We start from the raw sequence: 18,451 nt of genomic DNA, 5'->3' as shown, positions 1-18,451 counted from the left end.
TACTACTGGCCTTTTCTAAGGAAGTCTCACCCTCCACTTGACCTGTTGGCTAACTTCTATGAGACTTGGTTTTCAGTCTTACCCCAGAATTAGCTAGACTAATATTCTCATTTTTATCCAGAATGGTCTTTTGAAAACCCAACATCACAGCTTTCTCTGACCAAGACTTTCTAAAGACCACCTGTCATACTTAAAGTTTAAACTTTGTACCATCTCCCGTAAGCCCAATCTGACCCAGCCACTGCCTGGTCCATCCTCCATGACTCTGCCCTGTCTCTCTTTAATATAGACGAATTAAGTATATAAGAAATCATAGTGCTCAGAAAAGTGTGAAAATCGGGATGCATATCACATCAAATGTATATGATGTCTTAGAATTCTACATTCAGGGGTTGGAGCAATGCCTCAGTGGTTAAGAACATTGACTGTTCTTCTAGAGGACACAGGTTCAACCCCCAGCACCTACATGGCTACTAATAATGGTCTGTAACTCCAATTCCAGGTAATCTGACACACATTTTCTGGGCTCCACCAGGGCACACATATGGTGCACAGACATGCATTCAGGCAAACCACCCATTGAGCTAAAATAAAAATAATAAGTAGTTTTAAAAAATTCCCAATTCAGAATCTAGTTAAAGGAGAGTTAACCAGGGTAAAGGATCTCTCAACAGAAGTATGGGTTTTTCTGAAAAAATATACAGCAAATAAAAAAGTCCCCAAGGTATTCAGCAGCCCACCTGGTTACCTGTACATACATGCATTTGTGCATACATGCACGCGCGCACACACACACACACACACACACACACACGCCCACCTGGTAAACACATCTAGTTTCTCATCGTGAGAATTGAGATGCTGCTGCAGCTGCTCTGAGCTGATAAACCGCCGGTTGCACTCATAGCACGGCCAATTCTTCTCTTGCTCTCGAAGAACTGTAGCCATGGAAGAGAAATCATAATTTATGGCTGATGATCAACAGACCCCAGGAAGACAGAGCTCCTGCTGTCTCCGCCATTCTTATCTCACTGTAGACAGGAGCTGCTATTCGCATTAATTTCTTGTTATAAAATCAAAGGCTAAAATTTGGCAGGGAAGTGGCTTTTAGAATCTTATTTTAAAGCATTCATGTGAGCCATCAAAAGACCCACAGTATCAAACCACCCTCTCTTACCCCCTTGACACATAAAAACTCTAAGGAGATCTTTACTTAGATAACTTCTTGGTTCAGATCCAAGTTTCATAATTAAGGATATATCTTATCACAACAAAAGTCGGTGGTCAATACGGTCTAACAAAACGTCCAACCATATCTCCAAAGGCTGAATATATGCATACCCATGAGCCAGCATCCATTCCTTTCCCAGCTCTACACCCGACCTGAGTGTGCACAGAATGCCTCCCACAACACATGCATAAGAAGACATCAGGTGCACTCCTGTCCACAGTTGTGTGCTGGAAAAAGACCTGATGGCCTTTATGCCTGGTCCTTTGGGGGTAACCTCTAAGCCACCGGAACTTCCTGAATGACGGGAGGTTCTTTGTTATTGGTTGGGAGTTCCGCATCCTACCTGACTTTATTCTGCTGTCTCAAGGTGGGAGCTGCTTTGGCTAGAAAAACATGACCTTGTGATTAGATGGTTGGTGTTTTCAGCTTGCTGATGCGTCTTACGTCAGGAGGGAAGGGAAGCTAGAGACAGAGTTCAATCACATGGCCAACCACCTCATTAGTTATGCCTGTGTAATAAAGCTTCAATAAGAGCTCTGGACAACAAAGTTGAGCCTTTATGTTTGGGTTCAACAGTTCAGTGCCTCAGGAGGACACATACGTCATTCTAAGATCTATGTTTCTGCATTTGGCTGGTTCCGAGGCCTATCTTTTATTATAAAACTCTAATCACTCATTTTAGTACTTTCCTGGGTCCTGGGAGTTACTCTAATAAACTATGAAGCCTGCAGGGGTAAGGGGAGTCCCTAAACTGTGGACAGAAGTATGAGTGGCATGGGAACCCAGAATTCTGGAGCTCCTGTGTAAAGTGAGTCTTGTGGAAGACCATGCCTTTAACCAATAAGATGTTAGCTGATTCTGGGTACTTAACATCATAACTACATCACACAACTAAATCTACAACAAGGTAGACAAACAGTTATACAGTCATGAGTAGAGTCCCTGACAGCAATGATAATATACAAATTTACATAAACAATGTAATGCAGCTCAAAACTATGTTCACCGGAAGTCAGAAGTTTGGCTCAGTGGGAGAACGTTTGCTGAGCAAGCCCAAGGCCTTAGGTTCAGTTCCCAGCTCCAGAAACAAAGAAAATACTACGTTCAAGCAAAAGATGCCCAAACACACAAAAAAATGCTCGTGTTATCATATCATTCTGTTCATCCACAATTCATTAATAAGCAATTAGTGAGTGTTATTAGAAATCAGGACAGTATACTTGGGGATCTGCACAGGTGTGTTCCTGTGAAAATTAACCAAGCTGTATACACTTCATTACTTGTGAATCCCTCTGTAGGTAGAATATACTTCAATAACATTTACATTAAAAAAAAAAAAACAAGGTCGGTGCTTTTTTCGCTATATGTTCAGATGCGGTTAATTCCAGACAGGCATCTTCCTCTGACACCAGGATCCTAATTTGATGGCAGGAAGTTTCCACTATATTCAATACTATTTTCTGGCCCTAGAAGTGTAAACCTTCGGTGTAATTGGACCCTAGGATAAAAAGGAGACATGTGGCTCTGAGAAACCTACTCTCGGATCTTGGGAGACATACTGAGATGGGAAAATCAGAGGCTACGTGTAAAAAAGGTACACACAAAAGCCCAAGCACCTTTCCTTTCTTCTTCAGATATGTCGTGGATTTTCTGATTCACGAACTCGGCATAGGATGCAGCATACCACACCTAGAAGAACCAAGGACATCATTAAGAACCAACGGGCATCGCCAGTTGTGCTTTGCATGCTTAAACTACCCCTCCTGCTTACATGAAACAACTCGGGCATTTCATTAACATATCCATCAACAGCAACAGCCACACTGTGGGCCTCCACCATACCCATCTGGCAGATGACCCATGGGGCATTGAGGATCCAGATGCTTTGCCTGTTCCCTCTTCCTTCGAAAAAATTCATCTGGTTATTTAAAAAACAAAATCTCAAGGTTTACTTTCATTGTATCTTTACCTAAATAAAACAGCTACATTTAAAGTTAAAACTTTACACTTAAATCTGGGTCTTTATACGGCTGTCATCTGTCACGCAGGTTAGTGATGGGACCACGGATGGGACTGTACCAAATGTTCTCCCGGTCTTCCTACCCCCCTTAGCTTCTGCTTCTGTTCTCTCTCCCTGGCTGTCTCCGGCCCTGTCTACAAACTTCCATATGCTGCTGCTGCTCAAAGCTTAGTCTAAACCCTGAGTCTTATTTCCTTTCTGGTATCACAGCCATTTTCAACCAACTCCATGCCGATAACCAGCTCCTAAATCTTTTTCTTTTGCGTTAGTCTCACCCCTAGAGTCTCACACATCCCAGGCTGGCCTCAAACTCAGTAAGTAGTTGAGAATGGCCTTGACTTTCTGGTCCTTCTGTTTCTATCTCCTAAATGCTAGGATTATAGGATTATTTACCATATATGGTTTATGCACGATTGAAGATGGAGGCCAGGAATTTGTGCATGCATCCCTACCCCTTTCATAGTTTTATTTTTGGACAAGAGTTTACTAAGTTGCTCAGACTGACCTCTGACTTGTCACTCTCTCGCCTCAGCCTGGTGAGTAGCTATGACTACGAGTGTGCACTACCATGCTCAGCTTTCATCTCTAATATTTAAGCAAGAATGGTTTTGCTGTCCTTTTGATTTTGTAGTGCAACCCTCTATATGTGCTAGCAAACTGCTCTACCACTGCCAGAAATTGCCATCTCCAATTTTAAATGTCCTACCTCCCAGCAGGTACTCAGATGTAAAACCTAAAACACGTCTTCTGTTTCTCCATTTGTCTCAGTAACCTTGAGCAAGGACCATCCTCAGATGTGACACACTACCTATTCAGTGCTTAAGCTACCAGATTCGTGCCTACAACCATCTCCTGGCTAGACTACCACCTGGCCTTCTAACTGGTCTCCCTTCTTCCTTGTAATTCCCAGCCACAATGGCGGTGGTGGTAGTGGTGGTCATCTTCTTCTCCTTCTTCATCTGTTTATTTTCTGTGTATGAGTGTTTTGTCTTCATATCACATATGCCTTGCCTGAAAAGGTTATCAAAAACCCTGAACTGGAGGTTACAGATGACTGTGAGCCATCACGTGGTTGCAGGAAATTGAGCCTAGGTACAGCGAGCACTCTTAACCTCTGAGCCATCTCTCTAGGCCCAGGGAGATCTGGTACAGGTTTGCATTTGACTCCTCACTTTCTGATAAACCTGAAAGGCTTAAGGATGATGCCCAAAGAACTCGGTGATCCCCCCAGTACATCTACATACCTCAGCCTCGCCACAACCCACCAATGGGCCAAGACAGCTGTTCCTGGCTACCGGAACATGCAGAGTATTTCCCAGCCTGGAGCTGGACTCCAGGAATGCAGGCTTGGTGTTGGTCCCTCTAATTCTGCCGTCCTCAGCCTTCCCCTCTTAGCAAGCCTTCTATCCAGCATATCCAAGTTGGTCCCTGTCCTGTTACTCACTCTCTTTGTGCTACGACACTTAACTCCATTTGATATTAGCTGTTTTACATCTTTCTGTTCACCTCTCCCTTAGATTCAAGTCTGCTAGACAGAGGGGAAGCTTGATTTTTCTTAATGTAGGAAACACACCTGCAGTTCAATATGTATTAACTTCGAAGTGAATTAATCATGCATTAAATATATATGACTGTAGTTGTATAAGGAGACTTCTATAGAACAACGTTCTGTAGACTCTGTGTTCCACAATTCCTTAACTGTGCTCCTCTGGTTATATTATTTTATGAAGTTTGTTGTTTTCCTATTACAAATTCTCAGTTCCGAGATGCATGTTTTTCCATCTCAGAAATCAGAATCTAGCTGGGCACAGTAGCTTACATCCAGAACCTCAGCACTTGGAAGAGGGTGAGGCAGGGCTGCACAGAAACCCTGTCTCAATGAAACAAAAACAGCCCCTCACAAACCCACCCCCCAAATTGAACACTTTGCTGTTCTTGGAAGAGGAATCAGAAGGTATTATATTCACACCTGGTACCCACTAGCCTCCATGCCACTAATGTCAGTACCCTGTTTCTCACTTCTGCACAGCCTGGCCCTGTGGACTGTCCCCACCTCCTACCGAGCTCAGAGCCGCTTAAACAATTGCAAAGCAATGCAATTGAAGACTGGAGGAAAAAAACAAAAACCAAAAAACAAAAACTGTCATTTCTGTCCGGAAGAGAAATTTCAAAGCAACACAAGGTTGGTGAACATCTTCAGAGTCTTGCTAGGGCACCAAGCAGAACTGTCAAAGTTCCTGCTGATGTGATCAGAAAGCTCATTAATTTCCATGCACTGTTCAGTGCAGAATAACCGCAAACCTGTGGGACAGTGCAGTGTCCAGACTTGCAGACGGAATAGCAGTGATGTGGGAAAATACCCCAGAAACAAGGATGTGACGCTTACGTTGACATGCTCAGGTTGTCCAGCATGGTGGGACAGCCTGAAATCCCAGCACTGGGAGGCCAAGAGAGCCAGTTAGGTTGAAGATAGCCTGTGCTACAGAGTGAGTTCCAGGGCAGACAGGCCTACATAGTGAGACACCATCTTTAAAAAAGAAGTATGTGGGGCTAACTGTGCCTTGTTACGCATGAGCCAGTGGGGCATAATCTTTAATTGAGCTCTAATCAAATGTAAAGTGGCTCCCTGGATGATGAAGAAACAACCATTTTATTGATTTTATGAATGGGCTGCAGTAGAAAACCTGACGGCAATTTTCTTAATGGAGCATCTTAATAGCTTCTATGTCTTAGAGTCGGGAAATACAGTACTACCATGTTTTAATATGTCTAGTTCTTTCTTTTCTTACAACTGTTTCCTCAGATTATCTCTGAGAGATCTGTCTTACTTGAACATTTTGGTTCAGAAATATTCCTACTCTGTAAAGTGCTGTAATTCTGTAATCAAAGTCTTTGCTTTATTTTGTTGCTGCTGTTGTTTTTGGTGTGTGTGTGTGTGTGTGTGTGTGTGTGTGTGTACACCTGCACAAGTGCAGGGATATGTGGACAAAGAAGTTAGGGAAAGTCTCTCAGGAGCTGACTCTCTATTGCCACCTTGTGGATCCAGGGACTGAACTCAAGTCATCAGGCCTGTGTGTAAGTGCCTGTCTCTACCCACTGAACCATCTCACCAACCCTGTTTCAAAAACTTCACTTTCTGCTGCTAATTTAAAACTAACAAAGATAGTAAGTCATGCTTTGCTGGTTTATATCTTTGTCTTCTGCAATGTTGAGGATTCGCCCAGAGTGCCACACACAGCAGGCAAGCCTTCTCCACCAAGCTAGATCTTGAGCCCTTTATGAATCTTTAAATTATTAAGAAATTACTTAAACATGTCTTTACTATTTGTTTCTTCCAATTAAGCCCTACTCCTGCATTTCTCCACCTGCATCTAGTGAGGCCGGATGTACAAAACACTGTTCCTGCTTTCATATCCAAACACGTGACTGCACTACAAAGACCTCTCCCATTCAACTGTTTCCTTTTTATCTGTTTTGGTTGGTTGACTGATTGGGATCTCTTTCTTTCTCTCTCTCTCTCTCTCTCTCTCTCTCTCTCTCTCTCTCTCTCTCTCTCTCTGGCAGGGTCTCACCATGTAGCCCTGGCTGCCCTATAACTCTCTATGCAGAGCAGCCTGGCATTGAACTCTGCCTCCCAGTGCCGAGATTAAAGCCACGCCCAGTCTTGTCTTGCTCTTTGCACTGCTAGGTATCAAGCCCAGTGTATTGCCTATGCTAGGCGAGTTCTGCACCCTTGAGCAAGGTTCCCAGCCTTGGCATTTATTACATCTTACTGTTCACCCCCACAGTTCCATCTGCTGTTTCAAAGAGAAAGGGAACTGGGGATGCAGCTCAGTAGCTTCTACCCAGGCCCAGGTGAGAGGGATGAGAGGGATGAGGGAGAGTGGGTGAGACATCTTTCTGTAATTAAGAAGCATTCTTTTTCTTTTTATTCTTTTAGGACTTTTTCTTTATTACAAAATGTACTGGAAGCTACACTTGGTAGTATAAATCTGTAATCCCAGCAGCTAGGAGGCGGGAGCAGGAGACCAGGGATTCAAGGTTACTCCCTAGCTGCATAGTGTGAGTTAGAAGCTGGCCAGAGCTACGGAAGCCCCGCCTGCCTCTCCGGTCCTGATAGGTTGATCACAATCCAAAGGATGCGCACCCCCACAGCACAAACCAGAACCAGTGTGTTATTCATTTTGTGATACAAATTTGGGGGTAGGGAGCAGGCAGCTCTGGAACGAGTTAATGGGAGGAAGTGGGAGTAACTATGACCAAAATATACTGCATGAAATTACCAAAGAATTCATGAAAATATTTCTAAAGAGCCTAATGGGAAACAGAGAAAACTTCTGTGTCAGTTGTGCACAGTGGACCATGCCTACACTATCAGTGTTAGGGAGACGAGGCTAGGCACATTGTAATTTAAGGGCAGTCTGAGCTGTTCAGGGAGAGCCAGAGGCCCAAAGTGTAGCTGAGTAGGTGACTGTCATGTAAAAATACCAAAATTCAACCCCTGGCAGTGCAAAAAAAGTAAAAAAAAAAAAAAAAAACCCCAAAAAACAAAAAAAACAGAATGTTCATTTACATACAGAATCATGGCACAATTTTTATTATGTCATTGAATTCATAAATAAATTCTAACAATTATCCTCAAAATATTCTGTTATTTCTGAAATCAGAAGCCAGCACATAGAATTCTTTAAAAAATTAAATTGTTAGACAAAGAAGTCTTAGGCATACATCTGAATCTCAGTTTATAAAATCTCCCATTTCACAAGTAACTCTTCCTTAGCACATCCACTGGCATTGACAGCGTCAGTCACCCTATCACTATCCCCAGTGTCCCCAGCACAGAGAGGGCCTCGCCCCATGCTTAACACCTTGGTGAAGGCCCCCGACACATAAAAATGACCTAGCCCCACTCCATTTCATTGACAAGATTAGTAAAAGTCTATGGTGCACAGTACAGTCGGCCCTGCTTGGTCAGGGTTCCACCACCAACAGAGTGAATATACATGAACGACATCACCATCTGTGCTGAAGTGAAGAGCTGGCTCGCCATTGCTCCCATACATAGACATAATGACTGTTATACAGCATTTATATTGCAGTAGATAATAAACAGCCTAGAAATGATCTGAAATGTGTACGGATAGCATGGGCTCTACACGTATACATATGTAAGAGATGTGAGCATCCACAGATTTTGTAACCGTGAAGGGAAGGGATCCTGGAAGCAACAGGAAGGCTGAAGTCACTCAATAACAGAGGAATTATCAGGAAAGGATCCTTCTATAGGAAGAGCCCTAATCATCCCCCTGGCTGGCAGGCAGCTGCAGATCCAGTTCTGTACCTTCAGTTCCTGCTTGGGCTCCACGTTCTTTATTGTTGTATAATACACATGGTGGCCATATTGGTAAGCTACCAGGTTCTGTTCTAGGTGGTTCTGGGCTGGGCGCACAAACATCATCCAGTTACAAAGGGTCTCATCAGACAACTCAAACCACAGGTCTTCATGCAAATCCCTGTCTTTTCTGTCTCCTTTATCAAGAGAAACCTGTAACCAAAGAGAAGGTGAACTGAACTAGGGTCCTCGAGAAAGGCCATACACATTCTTAACTGCTGAGCCATCCCTCCAGCCCTAGAGGAAGCACACTTTTCTTTTAAATATGTTTTTATTTTGTTTTGTGCCTGTTTGTCTGTGCACCACATGTACACTGGAACCCAAAGAAGTCAGAAGAGGATCAGATCCCCTGGAACTGTAGTTACAGATGGTTGTGAGCTGCCATGTGGGTGCTGGGAACGGAAGCCTGTTCCTCCACAAGAGCAGCAAGTTCTCTCAGCTGCTGAGCTGTGTGTCTCTCGGCCGTCCCCTGTGAAGTGTTCTCTAACACAAAGAACGCCAAAGGTCAGACCCACTCTAAGACTCGAAACCGTCTAAGTGCAACTGTTCCAGCACACACAGCGCACAGTCAGACATCTCCGCATTCTAATTAAAGTCTTTCTTTTGGACACAGGGTCTGGATGTGTAGCCCAGGCTACACTGGAATTCACAATCCTCCTGCCTCAGCCTCACAACTGCTGGGATTATAGGTGTGTGTCACCACACCAGTTCTAAAATAAAAACTTTTTTCCAGATAGGTTCTCATGTAGCCTAGGATGGCCTCAAACCCACTATCTAGTCAAGGGTGACCTTTAACTTTTGACCCCCTCCCTCTTGAATGCTGGCATCACAGGGCAGAGGAACATCCATTCCCTCCACCAAGTATGTTGCCTCCCCAGCCCTCCATCACTTTGTTTAGAAGAGAAGATGCACTTTGCATGGCGGCACCTGACTTTCACCGCAGCACCAGAAAGCAGGGGTCTCTGTAAGCTTGATAGCTTGGTCTACATAGAGAGATCTAGTACAGCCAAGGCTATGTAGAAAGGCCCATCTCAAAAAAATAAAATTAAAATAAACAAAAGAGAAAGTACACCAAGCCCCCTATTAAGAGTTTAACTTTACGTTCTCTCCACTCCCCCAAAAATTCATGTGGGAATCCTATAACCCTGATTCCTCAGATGTGACTACACTGGAGTCAAGATCTCTAAAGGGGTCTTGGATTAGGCCAACATGGCACCATCAGGGCTTGGCCTGGCAGTGTTCAGAGCTTTGAGAAATACATTTCCATTATTTAAGATATTCACAGGCATATGCAGTGTGCACATGTGTGTGTATGCATGTGAAAACCAGAGCATAAAAACTAGGTATCTTTTTTTTTTTTTTTTTTTTTTTTTTTTGGAGACAGGGCTTCTCTGTGTATCTCTGGGTGTCCTGGAACTCACTCTGTAGACAAGGCTGGCCTCAAACTCAGAGATCCACCTTCTGAGTGCCAGGGTTAAAGGTGTGTGCCATTGTCCAGCTTCCTCAATAGCTCTTCATTTTATTCCCTCAGGCAGCTTTTTGATTCAGTCTAGCTAGCCAGTTCCAAGGATCCTGTGTCCACTTTCAGATTACTGGAATGACAGGTGGGTCACCATACCTACTAGGCTTGTTGTTGTTGTATTATTTATTTTGTATGTGTTAGAGTTTTGCCTGCATGTATGTGCCCACATGTACGCCTGGTGCATGTGGATGCCAGAAGGCGGCACTGGATCACTTAGGATCAGAGTTCTCCATGTTGTGAGCCGAGGATGTTGTGAACCTGCTCCTTGTGCCTGCATGGCGAGTGTTTTGTCTCCCCCAAGCATCTGCACTGTTTTAAAATGAAAGCCCCGAGTACTACCTATAGCTCCCCAAAACTTCCTGTCTCCAGATACGCAAGACAATGCCGTAAGCAGATGCCATTACCATCTCTAATCTACTGAGAACGCAGAGCAAACTTCCATATAACAACATAAAACAAAATTAGCAATTAGCTGGTATGACCTGATAAAATATAAGCTCCTGCTGGACAGTCTTAACAGAACAAGCACAGTGGGAGAAAGCCCGAGTTACCTTGAGATGAATGTAGCAGTCTTTCAGCTCTGATCCCCTGACCAGTGGCCCCTCCACTGGGCCAAACTGAGTGCGCTTGGGAATCCGTCTTTTGGAGAACACTCCCCCAAGGAACCTATCTATGTAGAGGACCAGAGGCAGACTGGCTCTTGCCCGGGTGAGCACAGGCCGGTTAGGGATCGGATGCAAGGGGCCATGCTTTGGGCACACAGAAGAGTGTGCATTGTTACACTCCTCACACCCTGCAAGGGAAAGAAAGCTAAAAGTCAAATGCCTCGAAGCCTCTTGAGTCCATGAAAAAGGTGCTGACCTAAACATAATCTGAAATCTAATTTTTCAGGCCAAATTTAGTTAACTCCTATAAGGATGCTAACAATGTACTATGAGGTATTACCTTTCATAGCCCAGTGAGAATGCTGTCATTTCCCCTAAAACCATGCTAATCCCCTATGCCTGCTAAAAGTAATAAGCAACTCATGACAATTCCCTGCTAGACGGTGGTTCCAAACAGTGAACACAATTTACAAATCAATTACAAGAAAAAATGAAAAGCTTCCTTGTTAGATGTTGCAAAATCTGATGAGACAAAGTCATTTTACTAAAGCTGTTGTGGGATCAGCCCTGACAATACGGTTTGCTCTACTTCCTCCTAGTGAGTTTGAGAAGCTGTAACGCACGTGCAGTCTCAGGCAAACAGAATGCTCTTCACTTCAGGTTGCACGACCTGAGGATGCTAAAATGAGTCTCATCAGGACCCTGCCTTTGTTACTCAGACAGCACCATTAGTCTAGCCCTGGCAGGGCATACATTTTCAACTGATGCTGGAAATCTGCATTTGCCTCAAGCCAGGCATGCTCACTCCCTTTTCAAGAGGAACCCAGAAGAGATACTCAGGGTCACAAATTAGCGACAAGTAACCAGGCCAAACAGAGTTCAGACTCATCACACCCCTCCTCCTCCGGCTATGTGGTGACCTGGTTTAGGTGTCTGAAATTCCACAATTCTCAAGTAATGCAGAGAAACTTTGTATTAATATTTATAAGATAAATAAATTTCAGTACATCTGATTAAGGAGCTGCCTTGAAAACTTACTCAAAGAAAATCAAAACAAAGTCCTTTGTTACATGGGTTTTAGATATGGAGCTGAGTACAACCAGACAGGAGGGTGGTGCAAAGCCACAAACTTGCTCACTCAGGAGAATGAGGTCAGTCTGCCACGTGGGCATGAAAATCCACAGAAAGAAAACAATGAACTGGTGGGTAAACATGGAGGCTGAACAGGCCGGACAGAGGACAATTCAGGGTGTGGCGTCCCACCCAGACCTGCAGTCAGCTGTTCCCAGGCACTCACAGTTATGACCTTCAGAAAGAAGCCAGCCGAGAGAGGCTGAGGAGTGCCTCTGTGCAGCAATGACTGAAGACCTGTAAGTATTCTTAAACACCCATGAGAGAGACGGAGCACAGCGCAGAGGCCTGACCTACACCGACTCACTGTAGCAATTAAGAGCCCCAGTGTGGGTGCCTGGTTGCCCATTTACTTGTTGACCCTGGGACCTCTTCTGGGTTTCAGATTCTTTTTCAGTAAAAGCAAAAAACAAAACAAGAGTCAGGACCTCCCTCCTAGGGCTGTGCCAGTGTATGGGTGGACAATTGCTGTGCACATGACCACACTTGCACACATCTTCCTGGCAGAGTCCAGTGCTTGTACTTACACAAATCATGGGGATCAAAAGGCCTGGGTGGGTCAGGCTGCCAGTCATCCACATCTGTGTCTTCAGCATCCTCTTCCTCCTCTTCCTCTGTATCCTCATCCTCATCCTCCTCTTCTTCCTCTTCCTCTTTTGCGTCTAGTCTGGCAATTGGGTTCTGCAGAGTTGCCAGAGGGTCGGAACCATCCACACTCTCAATGGAAGGCAGCACCTGAGTATGTACAAGTAATGAGGCTTGGACAGAAGCTTAAGGGACAAAGCAAGTAGGCACCTCTTTTAAGAAAACTAGGACCCGCATGTATACACAACAAATACACTCTTGACAGAACATAGTTTTTACCCTAGTTTCTTGCAAAGTTCTGGAAAAAATAACTTTTATTCATAGGTAACTTTATCCAAGACTCTAACTTCCTTTCAGATGTCTTAATGCCCTTGGCTTTCAAGCTCAATTCTCCGTCCTCACCTTCTGCCTCCTATGTGGGCAGACTGAGACGCCTTTGACACACACCAGAAAGAGATTCAAATCTAGTTCCACTCTTTGTTTGTACAAGACATTTCCTATTGGCTTAATGGACCTGCCCTACCTCCTGAGAGACTTTGGTGAACACACATTTCCATTGCCTCCTGCTTGGGTTGCTTGTGAAATCTTCTGTCTTTATATCTGGGACTAGGGTCCCTCCTTCCTTTTAAAAGTGACTTTATCACACAGAGAAGGGACCATAGTGGCTTTCTCATAATGCTTTTCTAGGAACTTGTGTTTGTGTGATGTATATACATGTAAGTGCCTCTGTGCACATACGCAGGTCAGATATCGACATTGGACTGTTGCTTTTTTAGATCACTTTCCATCTTTTTTAATCATTATTGTGTATATGTCCATGAATTCAGGTGCCCACGGAGGTCAGAGGTGCTGGATATAAGTCACTTGATATGAGTGCTGGGATTTGAACTTGGATCCTCTAGCAGAGTAGTATATGCTCTTAACCACTGAGCCATCTCTCTTGCCGCATTTTATTTCTGATGCAGCATCTATCATTGACCTCAAGCTCATTAATTCAGCTATACTGGCTGGCTAACAGGCCCCTAGTATCCGTCTCTGATCCTGCAGTGCTGGGGTTTTTTTATGTGGGTTCTGAGTACCCACACTCCGGCTCCCACACTTGTACAACAAGCCTTTCCCCACTGAGCCATCTCCCTAGCCCAGCTTGGTATTTTCAAAGACAGAATTACTATGTTGCCCAGACAAGCTCTCCAAACTCCTAGACTCATGTGACCTTCTGCCTCCTGAGTATCTGGGACTACTCATTTCTCCTAGTGTTTTGTTTTGTTCTGTTTTGTCTTTAGTGCTGGGAAGGGAACACAGAGCTTTCTGCACATGAGGCAAATGTTCTAACACTAAGCTACATCCCCACTTCACTTTTCAAGCTAAATACAGGGTATAACACGTGGTTAGTACAACTTCATAGCTGACAGCTCTCCTTTGAAACACTCTGAAAGGCTTAAGTGTTTTGGAAAGAATGAAAGAAGTGACTATTCCCTGTGCTTAAGGCAGTGATGCAACAACATTCGGGATCAATGTTGTTTTTCACACACACAGAAAATAAAAGGCACCCTGCAAAATGAGTGTTACATGTATACAAAACCCTAAGTCCCTTTCAGCCAGTATCCTCTCTTCTGACCATATTAAACCCATGTCCTTTTAGTCATTTAACTGTTTAACTGTGCCCACTCCATTTCCCTTTATCTGTTCATATATGCTGGTTTCCTCTGCTAGGACACTAATCCCTTGCCTGCCTTCAAAATGCAACCATGTTCCCCAGCAAGCCACATCTGACACCCTGACCCTCCTGTGCTCTGAACATCTACTGCAACTGCAGGCACAGTCCACTTGTCCAACAGCTCTGGGCCTCAATTCCTCCCTACGTAGCCAGAACATTTGAGAAGAGGCTATCACATCTGCCCATACACATCTTCTGCTGGTCAGAACCTAGGCCTTTCCCTCTGGAGTTCAGTAGAAAAGTCTAATGTTTCTGTCATGTGATACAAATATTCAAGAATTCAAAGTTCCTAATTTATACCATCATTTTTCATACAGCCAAACTTCCAGCTCCTTGGTCACCTTGCCTGCTTATTCCCTAGTGAGTTACACAGGTCTGTGAATGCAGCACCAGATCACACCAACATATGACAGCCACCTTTCTATTGCCAACTTAGTAGACTAAATTACTTAGCAAACTTAGACTCACAGATACCTGTCATTTCCCATTCATCTTTCTCCCTGACTTTTTAAATCAGTCTTACTATGTAGTTCAGGCTGCCTTTTTAACTTGTAGACCTCTTGCCACTGTCTCCTAAAATCTGGAATTATGGGCATATGCCACTGTCTTAGTTAGGGTTTTATTGCTGTGAAGAGACAGCATGACCAAGGCAACTCTTTTTTTTTTTTTTTTTTTTTTTTTTTTTTTTTTTTTTTGGAACTGGGGACCAAACCCAGGGCCTTGCCCTCCCCTGGGCGCTCTACCACTGAGCTAAATCCCCAACACCCCCCAAGGCAACCCTTTTAAGGATAATATTTAATTGGGTCTGGCTTACAGGTTCTGAGGCTCAATCTATTATCATTAAGGTGGGAGTATGACAGCATCCAGGCAAGCATGGTGCAGGAGGAACTGAGTTCTACATCTCCTTCTAAAGGCAAACAGGAGAAGACTGGCTTCCAGGCAGCTAGGATGAGGGTCTTAAACCCACACCCACAGTGACACACCCACTCCAGCAGGGCCACACCTTTCTAATAGTGCCATGCCCTGGGTCAAGTATATACAAACCATTACAGCCACCAAACCTGGCAACTCCTTTTTGAAGAGCCCCATGTAGCCAGGCATGGTTATACATGACTTTAATTCTAGTACTTAGGAGAGAGAGACTGGCAGAACTCTCAGTTCAAGGACAGGCTGCTTAAACAATAAGTTCCAGGACAGCCAGGGATATATAGAGAGACCTTGTCTCAAACAACAAAGAGAGCTATCATCAGAACAGCCTTGAACTCCTGATTCTTGTCACCACCTCCCAAGTAGCTGGGATAACAGGCATGCACCTGCATGCTTGGCCTGGGTGTGTTTGAACATGCAGTCATTTAACCCGAAGGCCTAGACTTTTACACAACCTTCTCTGTTCCTCTGAGCCTTTCAGAATGGTTTTTTAGTGGGGGAAGGGAGGGAAGTAGGAAGATCTCTGCCTCAGCCTCAACATAGACTAGATGCCTCCTGAGGGTGGGGAGAGAAGAGGGAGGTTTCTGGCAGTGCAACTTCCTCAGCCTCCTCAGCACATCCTTCATATCCTTCAAGGAGGAAGCAACTTCATGCTTGAGCATCACCTTGAGCAGTTTACTACTCCACCTTCTCTAAGCCACTTAAGCTCAATGCCAGTGTTAGTAACAAACGTTATCTCCACTGAAGCACAGCATACACACACCTCAGCTCCTCACAGAGCCTGTCTCTGTGCAGAACGTACCAAAAGGATGCACTCACAACTGTTACTCTAAAGCCACAGTGAGACATTTTTTCTCAGTAGATGTGGTTTCAAGAACTCTGGTTTGGCAAGGTTGCTGCTGGCTTCTCGACAGTGCTCAGAAAGCTGGCATGAAAACCGTCATGACAACCTTCCCTGTCCCACACTTCAGTGTTAGCTTTGAGGGCTGATGCTGAAACAGACGTGAACACAGTACCTGAAGCACGGTGAGCACTGTGGGAAGAGCAGGGAAAGCATCAACGAGCACTTCTGGGTATGTAGACAGCACAGACCTGAACACACAGTGGGATGTGCTGCAGCTTGGTTTAATTCAAATTCCCCTGGCATTTACTGACCTAGGTAGGCATCTAAGTTCATCTGAGATAAGGCTGCACTGCCGGAAACCTCCCTCTTCTCTCCCCACCCTCAGGAGGCATCTAGTCTATGTGCAGGCTGAGGCAGAGATCTTCCTACTTCCCTCCCTTCCCCCACTAAAAAAACATTCTGAAAGGCTCAGAGGAACAGAGAAGGTTGTGTAAAAGTCTAGGCCTTCGGGTTAAATGACTGCATGGTATCTCCCAGGCTGCAGACATGAAATTCAAGTTCTGCCACTTTTCTACCACAATAGCCCCTGTGGAATTTAGTCTATTCAGGGATGCAAACACCCCCTACTTTTCCCCTCTTTGAATACTAGGCAACAAGCTAAATACATTCTCGTCTGATAATGGCCAGGCAGTGTAAGTGACCGGTGTGTACCTGATTTACACAGAAGAAAAGAATTTAAAAGGAAGTTGTTAATCCTATACAGTTCACCGCCGTACAATCAAACACAGTGAAAGGAAAGAGAATTAGCTAAACGTACACTCTCTTCTTCCCACTTAATGCCACCCTGTGATTAATTGCATCTACATGATACATTTCAGGACACGTTTGTCTGAGAAGTGAAACAGGAAATGACACTGGACAGCAATGAGTAAGACAGAATGGTTTGTGCCTCCTACTGAGCCCAGTTATCAAGACAACATAGTTTCTTCTCTATGTGTGAGAAGTCACAGTTGCTAATTTTTGGAAATAAAGAGGAGTGGGTGCTACCATGTCTGTGTCTGCACACCGGTGCCGCTTGTCTTAAAGACAAAGGAGTGAACACACAAAAAGAGCTTCAAACAAATTTTTCCACCAAGCCTTTCAGCCAAGACAGAAAGAGAGGCAGAGGCAGGGGCAGAGACAGACAGAGTTGGGGATGTAGCTGTGGTACTGTATACTCCACATGTACAAGGCCCTGAACTTGACCCCAGCGTGAAGAACGAGAAGAACAAGCCCAAGCAAGGCTCCAAGCCAACACCTATAGTCACGCTGTTTTATAATGCCAGGGTTCACAGAGCTATCTAAGTACAATTTTCCTTTTATACAAAACATAAAAGGACCAGATTGTTTGGGGAGATTGGAGAAGATGAAGGGACCTTTGAGGTGTAAATGGAAACAAAACCATCAATTAAAACATGCCGAATAGTAAAACAACCAAATGGCATTTTTGTCCATCAGATTGTCAAGATCTGAGAGGACTGAAAGGACACCAGTGGTAGGCTTGAAATGGCATTTGCATAAAGTTGACAGGAATATAAACTTCTTCAATATCCAGCAGCAATAGACAAAGAATTGTCAAAATGATTTTCTTAAACAAGACATAGTGGCTCACACCTTTAATCCCAGCCCATGAGAGGCTGAGGCACGAGAATATCACCCAGGGCCAGCTTAAGCTACAATGGTAGCCTACTACCTAAACAAACAAACAAACAAACAAACAAAACCCTGTTTTCTTACTCATAAGAACAATCTCAAATGCATCAAGCAGAACAATGCAACAAGTTCCATATCCTTGCCATTTAGATTCCAAACACTAGCGGATCTCCCTCCTCTTTACGTCTCACTACATTACTATGAAGCAAAAAAAACCTACATGTTTTATAGACCATCATCTTTAAATAGTTCTGTGTGTGTGTGTGTGTGTGTGTGTGTGTGTGTGTGTGTGTATACATATTTTTTTTTTTTTTTTTTTTTTTTTTTCAGAGTTGGGGACCAAACCTGGGCCTTTGCGCTTGCTAGGCAAGCGCCTACCACTGAGCTAAATCCCAACCCCGTGTATATATAGTTCTATACAGTGACCTTTATAGTTTACATATTAACATTTCTAAGAACTTACTGGTTTTAAGTATAATTAAGAATCCTTTAGTGTTGCTATTTTTCCCAATTGTCTCCTTTTTTTTTTTTTTACACTTAGTTCAATATAATCAGGATCCAAATGCAAGCCATATACAACATTTACTGCATTGATACATCCAAGTCTCTTAGTTCCCCTCCTCTTCTTTACCATTACGATTATTTGTGGGAAAAGTCGGGGGACATAGCTCAGTAGTAGAATGCTTGTACAAGCGAAAACAGACAATACAGCAACAAAATCCAAACAGGTTATCTGGATGGGCCATGGCTCTGCTCATACAATGTTTGCCTCACATGCACAGAAG

At 44.0% G+C, this 18,451-nt stretch overlaps 1 protein-coding gene across 2 annotated transcripts in view; it reads right to left on the bottom strand.

Annotated features, from left to right (window-relative positions):
- Window positions 1–18,451, bottom strand: part of Prdm10 (PR/SET domain 10) — a 100,732-nt gene that overhangs the window by 44,747 nt on the left and 37,534 nt on the right. For both annotated transcript variants that reach the window (XM_032909393.1, XM_032909394.1), the window contains exons 5-9: window positions 12,429–12,636; window positions 10,717–10,958; window positions 8,593–8,796; window positions 2,848–2,920; window positions 821–938 (exon numbers count right to left, since the gene is read on the bottom strand). In XM_032909393.1, the coding sequence (XP_032765284.1) occupies window positions 821–938; window positions 2,848–2,920; window positions 8,593–8,796; window positions 10,717–10,958; window positions 12,429–12,636 (845 nt within the window). The remainder of the gene's footprint in view (window positions 1–820; window positions 939–2,847; window positions 2,921–8,592; window positions 8,797–10,716; window positions 10,959–12,428; window positions 12,637–18,451) is intronic.

This window comes from Rattus rattus, chromosome 8, assembly GCF_011064425.1.
Source record: "Rattus rattus isolate New Zealand chromosome 8, Rrattus_CSIRO_v1, whole genome shotgun sequence".
Taxonomy (NCBI): domain Eukaryota; kingdom Metazoa; phylum Chordata; class Mammalia; order Rodentia; family Muridae; genus Rattus; species Rattus rattus.
This window is presented reverse-complemented; position numbering and strand designations above follow the sequence as displayed.